Source organism: Hibiscus syriacus, unplaced genomic scaffold (assembly GCF_006381635.1).
Source record: "Hibiscus syriacus cultivar Baekdansim isolate YM2019G1 unplaced genomic scaffold, ASM638163v2 tig00016212_pilon, whole genome shotgun sequence".
NCBI classification, from domain to species: domain Eukaryota; kingdom Viridiplantae; phylum Streptophyta; class Magnoliopsida; order Malvales; family Malvaceae; genus Hibiscus; species Hibiscus syriacus.
In genome coordinates this window covers 473,815-492,135 of record NW_024062384.1, presented here as the reverse complement: position 1 = coordinate 492,135, position 18,321 = coordinate 473,815, and the positions used below count along the sequence as shown (strand labels likewise).

Sequence of the window (18,321 nt, the reverse complement as noted above, 5' to 3'; positions counted from 1 at the left end):
GGCTCGTAAGCAACATATCACCACCCTAGAAGATGCAATTGATGCCGATTTGGAAGCAAACTTACACATTGAAGAAGTCGAACTTGGAATATCCCCTCCAAACGAAGAAGGCGAAGATGATGAAGAAGAGATGGCAATGTAGTTTATTTTATAACTTTATTTCAATTATCGTAAACTTTGTTTCAATTATCGAACTTGAAGTTTTTAAGTATTTGAATTTATCGAACTTGGAAGTTTTTAAGTATTTGAATTTATCAAACTTGGAAGTATTTAAGTATTTCAATTATGTTGAGTTAATTAAGTATTTCAATTAAGTATTTGAATTTATCGAACTTGAGGTTTGATGCTTTCTCTTTGATTCTCTCTTGATTCTAGTTGCTTGATGTTTCTTGTCTTTGATCAATGGCTTCTAAGCTTGCTTAAATACACCTTGAATCAATTCTGAACGTTAGTGATAATTAATGAAGATAATATAGCCGTTTAAGTGTGAAAACATTTAATAAAAATGCTTGGAGCGTGGGGGAATCGGTACCCTCTCATAGGGAATCGGTACCCTCTCATAGGGAATCGGTTCCCTAAGTGTAAAATTCAAATATTTCGACCGTTGAATAGGGGGGAATCGGTACCCCCTATGGGGGAATCGGTTTCCTCCGAGCATTCTGGAAATCTCGGAGCCAAACCATTCAGTGAGGAATCGGTACCCCCTTGGGGGGGAATCGGTTCCCTATGAGCAATCTGGAATATTAAAATCGGTTTTTTTATAACCGGTTTTAAAAAAAACCGGTTTTTTTAAAACCGAAACCGGTTATACCGGTTAGGATATCCGGCCCTCCAAACCGGTTAAAAACCGAACCGGTTATTTTATAAACCGGTTTTTTTCTATGAGAAAAAACCGAATCGGATAAAAACCGATCCGGATCAGATTGAAATCCGACAAATGTTCATCTCTACGTGTAGACGGTTGTCAACCTTGGTGACGTTGGCGTCCTTTAACCAACCACTTTGATACCACTCAAAAACATAAATCTCTTTTTAAAGAAGAGGCAAGATCAAAGAAGAACATCACTAGTAGTAAAACGAAAAATATTTCACTTCCTCCATAATCTATATTTCGGAACATTTTATAACATTTTAAATTTTTTTATAAGATTCTAAATTTATTTTACCATATCATAGAATCTTTAGCTATATTCTAAAATCTGCACTAATACTCTAAATTTTTGGTGAAGTATAAAAATCTAGGTGGAGAAATTTAATTTGTGACATTATATCTTAAAATTGAATATCATTTCCACATTAGACATGCTTATAATTTTTAAAATTGAGTTGTCCTTACGTGATATATTAATAAGGGTAAAATACGCAAATGGTCCTTCGATTATAGAATATTATTTTTTTGAGTTTTTCTACTATTAAAAGTTACAAAACGATTCCCGACTATAGGGAGTTGCTTTGTTGAGTCCCGACTATTAAAAGTTACAAAATGATCACTCGACTATTTATGATGTTCCAAGCTCGTATTTTTCCGTTAAAAAAATTAATGATCGTCTGAAATGGACGTTAACCTACTAACTGAGATGATAGTCGTTTGAGATTATGAGATCATATTTTATCATATCTCAATCAGAAGATTAACGTTCAGCTCAGACTGCCATTAAATTTTTTACGAAAAGAGACAGATTTGAAATATAATGAATAATCGAATAATCATTTTGTAACTTTTAATAATTGAGGTATTAAATAATGCAACTCTCATAATAAAAATTATTTTAAAACTTTTAATATTTCACTAATATAATACCATATAATCGGGATATCTGTATACTTTAATCATCGAAAGATTTATAGTGTAATTTACAGCAGATACAATGAGGACATTATCGCAAATGAAAAAGCGGTTTCCCAGTTGAGTTTACCCGCCGCCGATTCCACCGATTCCATCAAAATATTTACATACAAAACCAATCAAAAAATTTCATTTACTCGCTCTTCTTCTCCTCGTTTCCTCCGCTAAAAAAAAGCATTTTGATTTTCTCCCGATGCGTGGCCATGATTGGATCAACACCTGTCTTCCCGACGAGCTGATCTTGGAGATCTTTCGGCGGCTCCATTCCAAAGCCAGCCACGACGCCTGTTCCCTCGTCTGCAAACGGTGGCTCGGCCTTGATCGGCTTAGCCGCTCCACCCTCAGAATCGGCGCCTCCGGGAGCCCTGACCTTTTCATCAAGTTCCTCGCTCAACGATTCGTCAATGTTAAGGCCGTTCATATCGACGAGAGATTATCTATTTCTTTGCCTGTTAACACGGTAATCGAATCGCAGATTCTTCTAATTTTGGTTAATATTTAAAAAATAATTTAGGATTTCATGCACACTGAGATTAAATATCTTATTTACTTGTAATTGTTCACTGCGAATTTAACAATTGATCAAAATATGAATAAATAATTTATGTGAAATGATTATTTATTTGAATTAAAAAAAATGCTGTAAAAGAGACTATATGTTAGACTTGTTGACGAGGTAGCTTAAATTGTTCTTACACCAGGACCAGGGGAAAGGCGTGGCCGAGCTGATTTTAGTATTATTAAATTGGTTTATGTAAAAGGAAAATAATTTTCTTAATTTTTTCAAAAAGGAAAATTGTTGTAGAAGAGATCAAATGTTAGACAATGTAATGAGGTTTTTTAATTATGCTTGGTGCGGGGAAATGATGTGGCAGAACTGATTATAGCATAATTAAATTAAATTGATTTGTGTTAAAGGAAAAGCATTTGCTTGCTTCTTTCTAATATAAAAATTGCTGTAGAATCAACCAAGTGTTAGGCATGTTATTGAGGTAGTTTAATTTGTTCTAGATGCAGGGCAAAAGGCGTGGCAGAGCTGAGAACGTGCTTACATCTGTCAAGTTACACTATACAGCCCAAACAAGACCTGATAAAGAAGATGATTGCGAATCATTCTGTTTGACAGATTCCGGTTTGACCGCAGTTGCTGACGGGTTTTCTAAGCTAGAAAAGTTGAGCTTAATCTGGTGTTCTAATGTTACAAGTTTTGGTATAATGTCTCTTGGACAGAAATGCATTTTCTTAAAATCCTTGGATTTGCAGGTAATTCATTGTATGCTAGGGGAGGCTTTGGTAATATTTTACTTCTGTGTATCTCAATTCGATTGATTATGCCTTATTCTTTCAACAGACTAGTTCGAATACAAAGTGATCTACATGTTGTGCTCTTAATGTCTGTCCCTAGTCATTAATACTTAAAATGCATCACCATATCCATGAATTTCTATGTTACTTAGACACAAGTGGTAGTGTTGGAATGGTTGTGCACCCGACATGGATATGTTTAATTTTCTAAAAGTTTTTCCATGTATTTGGAGGCTCATATTTTCAAGCTCATGCTTGCATATATGCCAGGCATGGTACTTCAAGAAACAGAACTGAAGCAACATGATGAAACTTTACTTGTCATGTTATGTGAGTAATTCACTAGGCAAACTTAAGTTGCTTATGATGATTTTTTTTTTTGCAGGGTTGCTATGTTGGAGATCAAGGTCTAGCTGTTGTTGGCCAGTGTTGCAAGCAACTCGAGGACCTAAATTTGCGTTTCTGTGAAAGCTTGACTGATGCAGGATTGGTTGAGTTGGCAACCAAATGTGGGAAGTCGTTGAAATCTCTCGGTGTGGCTGCTTGTGCCAGAATAACTGACGAATCACTGGAAGCTGTGGGATTTCATTGCAAATCTCTTGAGACCTTGTCATTGGATTCAGAGTTTATTAATGATAAGGGGGTCCTTGCTATTGCACAAGGATGTCCTCTTTTGAAAGTCTTGAAGATACAATGTATTAACGTCACAGACAGCGCTTTGATGGTTGTGGGAGTTTCTTGTTTGTCATTGGAAATGCTGGCCTTACACAGTTTCCAGCAATTTACAGACGAGTTTGTCACTTTCTCTAGATTTCTTATGCATGATGTTTGAAATATCACTCTCATTGAATTGCATTGTTGAAGGCTATTTGGCCTATCAGTTTTATTACCTAATTCAATGGTCTTTGTTTTACAATGTTTCATATGGATGGCATGATTATTGAAGTATGACTTCCATTTGTGTCCCAGGGGTCTTCGTTCTATTGGCAAAGGGTGTAAGAAGCTAAAAAATCTTACTTTGAGTGATTGCAATTTCCTGGGTGATAGGGGTCTAGAGGCAATTGCCACCGGCTGCACTGAACTTACGCATCTTGAAGTTAATGGCTGCCACAATATTGGAACCATTGGACTGGAGTCTGTGGGGAAATCTTGCCCGTATGCTTATCTTTTATTGCTTTAGCTGTAGCTAGGTCCCATATCCAATCCCTATGATTGGGTGGCAGACTGTGCGTTCTTTCTTTTGAAAATTTTGAGTTATATCAATTCTGAAGTTCTTGACTTTGTGCAGGCGCCTGACTGAGTTGGCTTTATTATACTGCCAGAGGATTGGTAATTTCGCCCTTACTGAAGTTGGAAGGGGCTGTAAATACTTGCAAGCTCTTCACTTGGTAGATTGCTCAAGCCTAGGAGATGAAGCCATTTGCAGTATAGCCAGAGGTTGCCGAAATCTAAAGAAACTTCATATCAGGAGATGTTATGAGGTCTCTCTATATGTCTATTGGATATTATTCCTCTACTTGCAACCACTAGTACTAGACTTCACCAGGAAAATGACTGCATTTGTAGACTTGCCTCTTTTAAATGCTGGCAATCATTTATTTTTTAAATTTATGCAATTCCATATCAGATATAAAATCCTTAACTTGCATCACGCCAATAGGTTGGAAGCAAGGGAATCATAGCTGTTGGTGAGAACTGTCACTCTCTCACGGATCTTAGTCTCCGCTTTTGTGATAGGTCTGTCTCATTGTACTTTCCTTCCAGATTTATGTGGCAATTCTATTTGCCCATGCTGCTTCATGTTGTTAGCTGCGTTTCTAGATTTTTTTTTCTTTCTTTTTTTTTTGGTGTGAAATATGGTTTACACATACAGGCAATACATCTTAAGCTTTTTTGCCATTTTTCTATTAGGGTACGGGATGAGGCTCTTATTGCTGTCGGTCAAGGTTGCCCATTACAGTATCTTAATGTTAGTGGCTGCAACCAAATAGGTGATGTCGGAATTGTAGCCATTGCAAGAGGATGCCCTGAACTCGCATACCTCGATGTGAGTGTTCTCCAGGTGTTCCCTCACTCTCCCTCTCTTTGCTTCATTATGTAGATAAGCTTCTGTTCAACTTGATTGTTTACTTTTGTAATTTTGCTGCTGCTTCCAATACTTCTCCGAATTGCAGGGGAACTTCAACCCGAATGTTTTTTTTTTTATTTTATGTGCGATTCCGATCCATCACTTGCTTATCAAACCCTTTTTTGCTTATCAAACCCTTTTGATGTCAGAATTTAGGTGATATGGCACTGGCCGAGTTAGGAGAATGTTGCCCCTTACTCAAGGATGTAGTACTGTCCCATTGCCATCAAATAACCGACATCGGTGTTTCCCATCTGGTCAAAAATTGCCAAATGCTCAACTCATGCCACATGGTGTACTGCCCGAACATAACTGCCGCTGGAGTTGCCACCGTGGTTTCTAGTTGCCCAAACATAAAGAAGGTCCTGGTCGAGAAATGGAAGGTAAGTCCTAGGACCAAGAGAAGAGCCAGTGCAGTCCTTTCCTATCTCTGTGTGGACCTCTAATTACGACATCGAAGTTGGCATTCACCATACTGGTCTGGTCGCATCTCAAACAACGTAACATTAACTGAATATTTAAGGGTTTTTCTTACTTCGTATGTAGAAAGCCTTTTGTTGTATGAATTTTTCCAAAAATTGTGTAGTCCCTCCCATTGGGTTTCCCCTTTACATTTTGTTGAACCAAAGATAAACACAGCCTTTGAAGGCTTGCATTCACATAGTTTGAAATGGCACCGATTTGAAAATTTGAAAAGGTCGAATAAACATGAACTAAGTGATCACGGTAGTAAAAGAATTATTGTTATTCCTTGATATCCCGAGTTCGAGCACAAAAAATATTAGAGATGTGAGTTTTTAAAGTCAAATGGTTGAGAATTATTTTTGAGTAGATTTACTTTGTATTTATCTTATATTAATAATAATAGAAAAAATGGGTCGAATAAACTTCAAAGTCGCGTATTTTTTTCTTTTATTATGCTTTTTATTTTATAAAGGATTATTATTTTATACTCAATTTTTTTATAAATAGTGTTAAGATTATGATATGTGATTTTTTTATTATTAGATAATAATAAATAATAACCTTTATATTAATAAAAAAATAACCTTTATATTAATAAAAAAAATAACATTTATATAAATTGGTGTCTAAATTTGGTAATTTCTTTTAAATTGGTATATATTTTTCATTTTAAATTAGCATTTGAACTTGGGAGTTTTTTTAAAAAAATTAGTACATAGCTTGTTCAATATATGGATTATATTGAATTTTTTTAATGTTATATAAATATTTTACTCATTTTTATTATAAAATCTGACGTAATAATATTGATTTAATTTTTAATTTTGTTTTTAATATTTAAAAGTATATGAAAAATAAATATTTATTTTTAAAATAAGTATGTTATGTTAAAAATTTTAATAAAATATCTCAAATTACAAAAATAAATGTTAATAAAATAAATTATGCCACTGTGAGTAAAATAGAAACAATCCAAAAGTTTTGAATGATTAAATTGATTTATTTTAAATTTTAGCACTTAAAATGTAAAAAAAGAAAATAATTGAGTGATGATTTGTGTAGTTTACTCTTCCTAAAAATAAACCAACGCCTAGTAGCATATCTCGCTTTTTTCTCCGCACCATCGTTTTTTTGGCCTCTTTTATCATTTTCAGAATAACTGAAAAAAAAAAATCAAGGCCATGGCCGGCGATTGCAGCATCAGAGCACTATGGATCCTCAATAACCTTGACGCCGTTGTTTTCTCCAGGTCAGTCCATCACCAGAACTCGCTTTCCACTTCAAATCTCTCTTTTATATCAACGTTTGAGGGATTTGTTTTCTATTTGTTTTCAGCTTCATTTTGCTTTTCAGATTCGGTTTTCGAACCCGATTTCGATTCCTAAGAATGCTTCTGGCCGAAATAAATCTATTTTTTTTTAAAAATTGATTTGTTTTGATGTGTATGTTCAGGAGGTTTCCGGTGGTGGAGAAGCGGTGGCGGGCTGCTTGCCAAAGTGAAAATGAGAGCTCCCACAACGATCCTGTTAATTACACCGTGTTCTCTTCGCTTCCCTCTGATTCAGAGCTAGCTGCCGCGTTCTCTGATAGAAAGACAAGGTTAGCTAATTTTTCAACTATTTCTTTAAGAAACTTGTTAAGCACGTGAATATATCTTCCAGCACTCAGATTACTTTTAAGCTTAAATTGCATGTTATTATTACTGTTTATTACATCATACATAGTTTAGGGGTGTACTTGAGCTGGTCGAGTTTAATTTATAAAAGGTTTGAGCTTGATCCAGTTTCACTTTTAGCTCATTTGATTAGGCTCGTTTACCTAGTAAAATTGAGCTCCATTCTTATGCTCAACTTCTAGCTTGATTATTTTGTCAAAAAATCCAAGCTTGATTTCAAGTTCAAATTGAGAGTTTCGATACTAATTATAAGAAACTCGATTAATCTCACAAGCTACACAAGACAAGGATTAATGTACTGAAGTTCGGCTTGTTTGATAGCTCGAGCTCAATTCGGTGATGATGATAATGATGATTTGAATTTGAGGGGTTTGTTTTTTCCTGGTCAGATGTTTATAGCCCGCGACCACAAGTTTCTTGTCATCTCTAGTCTGTGTACAAAACTTACTGTGAAATTAACTAATTACTTAAATCATTATTGTTAAGGCTCCATTATTTTTATTACTTCACTACAAACATTCTTCTTTTGGTAACAAAAAGTAAAACATGTTTGGATTTTAAAACGAAGGATATTATAGAAGTGACAAATGAATGTAGCTACGTTTAACTCTGCTTTAATGATGTTAACTGTTTTGCTTTTCAGTTTATTTCAACTATGGTCTTTGTTTTTTGTTTGTTTTTCTTTTTTTTTTCTTTTACAGGGAGGGGTCTGTTCGTGGATTTGGTATACGTGTATCCCAGTCAAAAGAAGGATCAGATTCATGGGTTGATGACTCAATTACGCGTCATCTTGTAGGCTTTTACATAAACAGAGAGGAGGAAGGAGAGAAGAATCTTATCTGGCCTTTAGCGTTGCACATCAAGGGTCCTTATTACATTCTTATACTACCCTTAGTCGAGCCCAGGCATGTGAAGGCTTATGCAAGGTTATGTAAGAGATCTGATTGTGGAAATGCTGTCATGGCAGATGAAAATTTGTCTTCTTTGCTTCTTGACCTTCCATCAATCACAGGGTATGGTAAGTTACTTGCAATATTATTCAATAAACCTAGTGCTCTATTCATGGTCATTTGCTATATTTTTTAGCTTTTTACCACTCTATCAGCTTAGACAGATCAGTGTATGAATGTCAAATCATTCTGTCTTGATGTCGGTTTTTTCAGTGACATTTCTTATATGGAATAGAAAGCCGTGAAAATTTTCACATTATAATTTTTTTCTGCTGTTAATGTTACTAAAGCCAGTGCTCAGTTTGGGTTGTGCTTTGAGTTCATTATACAGCTGTTTCATACTTATGAAAAGAAATAGTATAGTTTTTTTCCCTCTTAATTCAGTTTTTAAAATGCTTAATTATCTTTCAGTGCATTTCACCATTTTGCATCCTATTCCTTACTAGGGAAAAGGGAGGTGGTCTAATGTTTTAGTGCTTTCTTTTCTCTGCTGTAGAGCATTCATGGTGGCTCATGCCATTGGTGACATAGTTACTGGGGATGTAGCAGAGCCTGAGGTGGTTGTAAGTCAATCTCCTTCAGTTGGCGGGTTGTTAGACTCACTTACTGGAAGTATTGGGATATCGGGAATCTCAAGAGCAAAACCTGTAGCCGCATCTGTTGCATCTTCTGCACCATCTGGCTCTACTGCAATTGGAGCTCTTGCACCTGATGTTCCAAAAACTGGTTCAAGGCTGCTGGATAAAGATGCGCTTAGAACTTTCATATGTAGCGCAATGCCCTTTGGTTGGTACTTTTTCAATATGGTATTTTCTCATGACAGATGATGTTATATATTTCTTGTGGATTCTTTGCTTGACACCATTTAATATTAATACAGGAACGCCCTTGGATCTCAGCTATTCCAACATATTCTCAATCAAGGCTAATGGCTTTTCTTCATTGGATATCCCTCCACAAGACCTCAAGCAACCAGCATGGAAGCCCTATCTGTACAGAGGAAAGCAGAGACTACTATTTACCATTCATGAAACTCTTCATGCTGCCATGTATGATCGAGATGAGATTCCGGATAGTTTATCAGTCTCTGGGCAAATAAACTGTCGAGCAGAATTGGAAGGACTGCCTGATGTGTCATTTCCCTTGATAGGAGTGAGCACATCTAAGATTGACACTTTATCATTCCATCCTTGTGCTCAGGTTCCAGAACAAAATGTGGATAAGACGGCTCTGATGTTCTCACCACCTCTGGGTAATTTTGTTTTGATGCGATATCAAGCAACATGCGGCCTTCACCCTCCTATAAAGGGATTCTATCAATTGTCTATGGTATCCGAGGATGAAGGTGCATTTTTGTTCAAGTTGCACCTAATGGAAGGATATAAGTCTCCTTTGACAATGGAGTTCTGTAATGTGACCATGCCATTTCCAAGACGAAGGATTTTATCTTTAGATGGGACTCCATCGATTGGAACAGTTTCAAATGCAGAGCATTCTGTTGAATGGAAAATTATCACAAGTGGACGAGGGCTTTCTGGGAAAAGTATTGAGGCAACATTTCCTGGAACTGTTAGGTTTGCTCCATGGCAGACACAAAGGTCAACTTCCTTTAGTTCAGTTCTTGATGGCACAACGGATGATGATAGTGATAATGAGACAGAGAATGCTAATAATATGGTAAACATAGAGGAGTTCTTAGAGGAAAAGATGAATAAGGATCTTCCCCCGGTTGATCTAGAGGAGCCATTCAGCTGGCTTGCATACAACTATGCCAAAGTATAATCTTTTATCTCTACCTGTTTTGCCATTTTTAACTTTTCAGAATTGCCTAAAGTTTATACAGGCAATCCATGGCCCTAATTCTTGTTTATTGTTAAAGGTATCGTTCAAGATTGTCGGGGCATCATTATCTGGAATTTCTATTGAGCCCAAATCAGTACGTCTTACATTCCTCCAACTCGCCTTCCATGTTTAACTTCAGTTAATATCATACATAATTGAACAACTAACAGGAACATCAATGAAGATTGTTATTGTTATACTAATGTTACTTTCTTATTGTTCGTATTGCACCATGTAGGTAAGCATCTATCCCACTGTAAAAGCGCCAGTGGAATTATCATCTCAGGTAAGGTTTTCTCAGAACCTATCAAGTTTCGATAGATTTAGCTTTCACTTGCCTTCTGAAATGACGATCACAAATTTATGTTGCGGATCCTCTTGTAATTTAAGGGAACGTACATTTTTAGATTGATGCTCTTGTTTCGTTACACTTCTGGTTTTCAACACAGGTCACTTCTGGAGACTATATCTTGTGGAATACATTAGGGAAGTGCCCATCTGCTGTAAATGCAAAAGTGTAACAGAGGGAGATTTTTCAATGGAGGATGTCAAGCTTCTATGGATAAACCGGTTGATATGGTATGGATAAATGCTTTTATTTTGGATTCGGGTCTTTTGAGTTCAAATCATGTCGGATTCAAGTTGTTTCATATTTGGACGTTTTGAACTCGAGATCTCTGATTGGATCTTTTAGAATTCGGACCGAGTTAGCATTTTTTACTCCTTAAACCTTGGGCTTGTGGGATCAAATCATCTTATATTTTTGAAATTACATATTATCTAATAATTTGGCTGTAGATGCACTATGTCAACTACTATGTCAACATATACAGAATTAGAATCTGTTTCATCTTTGAAAATCTTAGGTTGATGTAGATGAACTTTCTTAATTCACTACGGAATATTTAATGGAGAATACTTGGTGGAAGAGTATGTTGATTTTTTTTTGATTAATTTAGGGTAAGTACAAGATAGTATATGTTCAAAGATAACTCTCAACCATATGACTTTGAATGCTAACTCTCCTGACACTCATGGTACTCGAATTTGAGACTTCAAAGAATAACAACAATTTATTTATCACTGAGGTTGCTTGGTCATACAATATGTTTAAGTTAAATGTATGGGGATAGGATAATGCTACCACGCTCGATGAGCACGGATGAACACCGTGATGAGCACCATTAAATTAATTTATAAAACGTTAAATTATAAAATACCAAACGTATAATTACAAATGATGATGTTATTACGCTCAACGAGGACATATAAGCACTGTTATAGATGAGCATCATTAAATTAATTTATAAAATATTAAATAATAAAATACTAAACGTATAATTATTAATTAGTTTAAAATCTAAATGTAATTTAGTTAAAATATAATATTTATAAAATGTTAGTTTTTAGGAAAATTATATTATTGGCCACCTAACTATTTACTATTTTTACTTTAATCATTGATTTTTTAATTTTGTCAATCGGGTCACCAATTGAATGAATGAAAAATAAATTATATTAATAACCGTTATATGTAGGGTTTGAACATGAGACGCAAGCCGAAAAATTAAGCATCCTAACCACTAAGCTAGACCACTAAATTCATCTAATATACAAAACATAATCTATATAATTTATGATATAATTAATGGTAATAAATGACCTTATAAGGACTCAAACATGAAATAATTAAATAATATGAAAATATAAAATATATATAAACAAATATTATAATTGATTAATAAATGAATATGTTTTATTTATATTTTAAATCACTTTTAATGCAAAAATTAAAATAAAATTGAATTTAATATTTTATGATTGAAATGTATCTTTTTACATATTTTAAATTAATAAACTGTATTCATTATTCTAATTTTATTGAATTGAAATGTATCATATCTTATATTTTAAAATATTATAACATTGATCGGATTCTAATATTATTTAACAACTCTATGTAAATATAGACTAATTCAATAAAATCAAGTTTCTCCTAAATTTTTCTTCAAATATATAATGAATAAATAATAAAGTATAAAATTCTTATTATAACCGGAGTATAAACAAGTCAATGCATAAATTAAAATGATTACTATGATAAGCTTTCAACTATCATGAAAATTCTAAGTCAATGAAGCTCTTCATTATATTTCAATCATAATATATTAAAATTATTAATTTTATTTTTCATTAAAATAATTTAAAATATAAATAAAATACATTCACATATTAATCAGTTATAATATTTGTGTGTATATATATATCATATTATCGTATTATTCAATTATTCCATGTTGGAGCTCTTATCAGATCGTTTTTCCTTTTTTTATTGTCATTAATTATATATTATGTAGCAATTATTGATTCAATTTATTTTCTATTCATTCAATTGGTGACACATGACACCATTTGATTGGATGAAAAATTTATTAAATTAAATAAAAATATTAAGAAAAAACATGCAATCATATAATGACACCTGTCACCATCTGATTGAAGATTAAATTTATTAAATTAATTAAAAGTTAGGACCAAATTAATATAATGTGTAAATAATAAGGACTAAATGTGTAATTATAAAATTTTTATTAACTAACACATCATCTTCTCCATTAATATTTAACGGCGGATGGGTTGATTGACAAAATTTAAATAGTTAAGTGAATGACATTCGATGATTGAAGAAATCTTAAACAGATTGAAGACAGATCTATGAAAAAAGACATCTGATGAATGAAGAAATTTGAAACTGATTGAAGTCCGATCCATGAAGAAAGAAGTCCAATGAAGGAAGAAATTTGAAGCTGAGTGAAGACTTCCTTTAAAGGTGCAAAGGCCAAGATGTTGACTCAAAAGATAGATACAGTCATACCAATGATGAGAAGATCTTTCACAAGGACATGAAAACCAATTCACATTAGAGGTAAGAATAGAGATTTCAAGATTCAATTTAAGGACATCCGATGTCATCAAAGGTGATAAAATACTCCGACAATTTTGGAAGTGCAATGATAGATTCCATGAAGAGTACGACTCAAAGAAATGAAGAGATGAAGAATCACAATTATATTTTGACTACATGGTGTACTTACTGAATTCTTGTCGTCTAAATGAAGGTTGTTCTATAAGTGGTCACTTTCGGAGTTAACACCTCGTGCATTTGCATTTGCATTTGCATTTGCATTCTTATTTTTGCATTGGCTTATTTATTTTGCTATTGTTGCTTTTTATCATTTTGTTATCCTATTTGTACTACCTTGTTTTTTATGTGGGTTTTTTTCTTTACATTGCATGATCATGACATAATCAAAAGGTGTTAATTTGTGAGTGGTCAGCATAGTAGAAGGCTTTCATGATGGACAAGGGGTTTCGTGATCAAGTAGACTATAACACAGCTGAGAAATGGCATCCTAAGAAAGCGTCGAGAATAATGGAGAGATCTGCGCCTAAAGATCGCATGGTTGAGGAAGAGCAAAAGGAAATAAGAGAGATAAAAGAGCAGATGTCCAGGATGATGGATAGGATAGATGTTTTGTCCAAAGGAAGTGGGACTTCTACATCAGAAAAGAATGAGCTCGACGAAAGTAACCATGAGGTGTCAAATACACAAGGGACTACTTTAGAACTTGCTGATTCTAGCCAATATGAGAAGCCACACACAGTCACCATTCGTATCAACAAGTTGTCTGGAGATCCCAAGGAAATGGTGACAACTGTAGAAGTCCAAAAGAATGAAAATAAACCATGCAATCAAAACTCGTGGACATTTGAGAGTATACTTACATCGTTAGGAGAAATAAACCTGAAGACTCCAGTTCCATCTAAGCCGAGAGGTGGCTCTCATTTTGATTCTATCCCTATATCATATAAGAAGTTGTATGATAAGCTTTTACAAGCCCGGGAGGTGTCCTTGCAGTATGTGAAGCCTTTACAACCTCCATATCCGGAGTGGTATGATGCCAATGTCAATTGTCAAACATATGGTCGAGGCGAATTAATTGCTTACTAGAGCATGGAGTATTGGAATTTGAGAATGAGGGTCAACCAGGTTCAATAGTCAAACATATGGTCGAGGCGAAACTGAGTGAGTCTAAGGAAAAAAGCATCAGTAAGGGTATCCAAAACGAAGAGCATATATTGAAATATGAAGATCAAATACTTCAATTACAAAACGAAAAGGACATTCTGAACAGAGAATTGGAAGCCATGCAAGATGGTTTTCAAAGAATCAATCAAACCTTTCAAAGTGTTGGGTTAGGTAATACTCCAGAAGAATGGGAAAAAGAAGCCTCTAAATTGAAGAGTGGTATCGAACAATGGAAAAGAAATTGTAAAATGCATGAAGAACGAGCTAAGAGGTGCTATCGTGATCTGCAGATTGCGGAAAATGAACGTAAAAAAGCCTTACATGAGTTAGGGATATGGCAAACAAAGAATGAAATGTTGAGAACAACCCTTACCAATGCAGAAGCCTGGTTTCAAAACCATAATCGTAAGAAAGATATTGAACTCGAAACAAGTAGAGCCGATAATAAAACAATGACAGAGTTAGTACATGATTATAAAAATCTTGCACGAGAACTTTATGACCACACTGAGTCTCTTACTAGAGAGAATGATCAATATTGCTTACAACATCGAGTTTCTTTGGGTTCAACTAAAATTATGGTCAATTTATGTTCAATTAGGTTTATTTCGAGTTTCATATCAATTTTGGATCATCATATTTAAATTTATATCGGGTCTTGAATCAAATAATCAAGTACAAATCAAATTTTCCATGTCTATATAATATACGCTAAAGAGTAAAGACAACACTATAAACTGAACAAGATAAATTTATTTATATAGAATAAATCAAATTTTATCTCTATAGAACTTTACTCAAAAAATAAATATTAAGATAGACCTAAAATCTAAACTCGACGAATTCTGACTCTATTTGATTCGACACTATAAAATCAACTATTTTTCTAAAAATTGATATTCAAATCATATTAAATTTAAGATAAAAATATTCAACCTGACTCAAAAGAGTAATATATTAATCTCTTATATATTTAGAGATAATTATAATAATATTATTATCTATATATATTTTTAATTAAGTCCCTATATTCATATCGGATCAGGAGAAATTTTAACTCAAAATCGGGTCATGTTTTGAATTTAATAGAACTTCCCCAAACCTGATCAAATCGGGCGACGAATAAAAGGATAGAATACCCGAATCAAGTTAGAGTCGACCAAAAACCTAACTCGATCTGACTCATGCTCATCCTAAGAATAATCAATCGCAAATCAAAACAAAACATTTTAAACTCAAGCTCAGTTTAAATTAATTGTAGCTACATCCCCATGAAAAATTCTACAACGCTCATCGACCGTGGATGACCACTATTAACGATTAGCACCATTAAATAAATTTATAAAACATTAAATTATAAAGTGTTAAACGTATAATTATAAATTATTTAAAAATCTAAATGTAATTTAATTAAAATACAGTATTTATAAAAACATTAATTTTTTAGGATAAATTATATCGTTGACCACCTAACTATGTACCCCTTTTACTTTAATCATGAATTTTCAATTTTGTCAATCGGGTCACCTAACTATTTAAATCTTGCCAATCAAGCCCTCTGTCATTAAATATTAATGGAGAAGATGACGTGGCAGTTAATAAAATTTTTATAATTACACATTTAGTCCTCATTACTTACACATTCTATTAATTTGGTCTTAACTTTTAATTAATTCAATAAATTTAATCGTCGATGGTGACATGTGTCAATATGTTATTGGATATTTTTTATTAATATTTTTATTTAATTTAATAAATATTCCATCCAATTAAATGATGTCATGTGTCACCAATTGAGTGAATAGAAAATAAATTGAATAAAAAACCACTGCTGGTGGGGTTTGAACCCAAGACTTGAGGAGGGAAAGCAAACGCCCCAACCACTGGGTTGCACCATTCAAATAACAAGCTTATCACGATATAATGTATATAGTTAATGGCAATAAAAAAAAGGGAAAATGACCTAATAAGAACTTCAACTTGGAATAATTGAATAATACGATAATATGATATATATATATATATATATACACAAATATTATAATTGATTAATATGTGAATGTATTTTATTTATATTTTAAATCATTTTAATGAAAAAGTACAAATACAAATAATTTTAATATATTATAATTGAAATATAACGAAGAGCTTCGTTGACTTAGAATTTTCCTGATAGTTGAGGGCTTATCGTAGTAAACATTTCAACTTATGCATATACTTATATATCTCGATTAAAGTAAGAATTTTATATTTTATTATTTATTCATTATATATTTGAATAAAATTTTAGTAGAAACTTGATTTTATTGAAATAGTCTATTTTAATATAGAGTTATTAAATAAGATTAGAATCCGATCGACGTTATAATATTTTAAAATATAAGATATAATACATTTCAGTTCAACAAAATTAGAATAATGAAGATAATTTATTGATTTAAAATATGTAAAATGATACATTTCAATTATAACATATTAAACTCACTTTTATTTTAATTTTTGCATTAAATGTAATTTAAAATATAAATAAAACATATTCATTTATTAATCAATTATAATATTTGTTTATATATATTCTATATTTTCATACTATTCAGTTATTTCATGTTTGAGTCTTTATAAGTTCATTTATTATCATTAACTATATTATAAATTATATAGATTATGTTATGTATATTAAATAAATTTAGTGGTTTAGCTCAATGGTTAGGGTGCTCAATTTTTTGCTTGTGTCCTAAGTTCAAACCCCACCAACAACAGTTATTGATTTAATTTATTTTTCATTCATTCAATTGGTGACACGTGGCACCATTTGATTGGAGAAAAATTTTATTAAATAAAAAATATTAAAAAAATTCAATCACACAGTGACACATGTCACCATCAGATTGAGAATTAAATTTATTAAATTAAATAAAAGTTAGGATCAAATTAATAAAATGTGTAAGTAATGAGGACTGAATGTGTAATTATACAAATTTTATTAACTTCCACGTCATCTCCTTCGTTAATATTTAACGACATGTGACTTGATTGACAAGATTTAAATAATTAGGTGACTCGATTGAAAAAATTGAAAAATTGGTGATTAAAGTAAAAGGGGTAAATAATTAGGTGGTTAATGGTATAGTTTAACCTAGAAACTAATGTCTTATAAATATTTTATTTTAATTAAAGGATGATGTTTCCACTCTCGATGAGCACGAATGAGCACCGTTAATGATGAGCATCATTAAATTAATTTATAAAACAATAAATTAGAAAGTACTAAACATATAATTATAAATTAGTTAAAAATCTAAATGTAATTAATTAAAATACAATACTTACAAAACATTAGTTTTTAGGGTAAACTATATCACTGACCACCTAACTATTTACCCATTTTACTTTAACCAATGATTTTTCAATTTTTTCAATCAGGTCACTTTACTTTTTAAATCTTTTCAATCAAGCTACGCGCAATTAAATATTAATGGAGGAGATGATGTGGCAGTTAAAAAAATTTGTATAATTACACATTTAGTCTGCATTACTTACACATTATATTAATTTGGTCATAACTTTTATTTAATTCAATAACTTTAATCATCAATCCAATTGTGTCATGAGTCACTGTGTGATTGGATGTTTTTTAATATTTTTTATTTAATAAAAGTTCCATCCAATCAAATGGTGCCACATGTCACCAATTGAATGAATGAAAAATAAATTAAATTAATAATCACTGTTGGTAGGGTTTGAACCTAGGACGCAAGCCGAAAAAGTGAACACCCTCACCACTAATCTGGACCACTAAATTTGTTAGTATACAAAACATAATCTATATAATTTATAATATAGTTAATGGTAATAAATAACTTTATAAGGACTCAAACATGAAATAATTGAATAGTATGAAAAGATAAAATATATATAAACAAATATTATAATTGATTAATAAATGAATATGTTTTGTTTACATTTTAAATCACATTTAATGCAAAAATTAAAATAAAAGTGAATTTATATGTTATAATT

At 32.5% G+C, this 18,321-nt stretch overlaps 2 protein-coding genes across 3 annotated transcripts; both read left to right on the top strand.

The window, feature by feature from the left end:
* Nucleotides 1-1,933: 1,933 nt before the first annotated feature.
* Nucleotides 1,934-5,851, top strand: LOC120208322 (F-box/LRR-repeat protein 4-like). Of its 2 annotated transcripts, none has more exons than XM_039207617.1 (8): nucleotides 1,934-2,306; nucleotides 2,858-3,109; nucleotides 3,537-3,943; nucleotides 4,121-4,306; nucleotides 4,440-4,632; nucleotides 4,812-4,888; nucleotides 5,063-5,213; nucleotides 5,429-5,851. In XM_039207617.1, exons 1-8 carry the CDS (start codon nucleotides 2,040-2,042, stop codon nucleotides 5,723-5,725), a joined length of 1,830 nt encoding a protein of 609 aa, XP_039063548.1. In that variant the 5' UTR covers nucleotides 1,934-2,039; the 3' UTR covers nucleotides 5,726-5,851. The 2 variants fall into 2 exon arrangements, with proteins under 2 accessions (XP_039063548.1, XP_039063549.1); XM_039207618.1 differs by having other exon boundaries at nucleotides 2,864-3,109; nucleotides 5,429-5,850.
* A 990-nt stretch (nucleotides 5,852-6,841) lies between these two features.
* On the top strand, nucleotides 6,842-10,941 carry LOC120208320 (AP-5 complex subunit mu-like). The gene is made up of 8 exons (XM_039207616.1): nucleotides 6,842-6,993; nucleotides 7,197-7,343; nucleotides 8,121-8,432; nucleotides 8,866-9,155; nucleotides 9,250-10,145; nucleotides 10,249-10,305; nucleotides 10,450-10,497; nucleotides 10,661-10,941. The coding sequence occupies exons 1-8, from the start codon at nucleotides 6,926-6,928 to the stop codon at nucleotides 10,730-10,732; spliced, it is 1,890 nt and encodes a 629-aa protein (XP_039063547.1). The 5' UTR covers nucleotides 6,842-6,925; the 3' UTR covers nucleotides 10,733-10,941.
* Nucleotides 10,942-18,321: the final 7,380 nt, after the last annotated feature.

Bases quoted from the DNA above. Each gene is read 5' to 3' on its own strand.
- LOC120208322 (XM_039207617.1), top strand. From the start codon at position 2,040: ATGCGTGGCCATGATTGGATCAACACCTGTCTTCCCGACGAGCTGATC. The intron at 2,307-2,857 runs GTAATCGAATCG...AATTTGTTCTAG, and splicing joins TTTCTTTGCCTGTTAACACG to ATGCAGGGCAAAAGGCGTGG. The intron at 4,307-4,439 runs GTATGCTTATCT...GACTTTGTGCAG, and splicing joins TCTGTGGGGAAATCTTGCCC to GCGCCTGACTGAGTTGGCTT.
- LOC120208320 (XM_039207616.1), top strand. From the start codon at position 6,926: ATGGCCGGCGATTGCAGCATCAGAGCACTATGGATCCTCAATAACCTT. The intron at 6,994-7,196 runs GTCAGTCCATCA...GTGTATGTTCAG, and splicing joins GACGCCGTTGTTTTCTCCAG to GAGGTTTCCGGTGGTGGAGA. The intron at 8,433-8,865 runs GTATGGTAAGTT...TCTCTGCTGTAG, and splicing joins GACCTTCCATCAATCACAGG to AGCATTCATGGTGGCTCATG.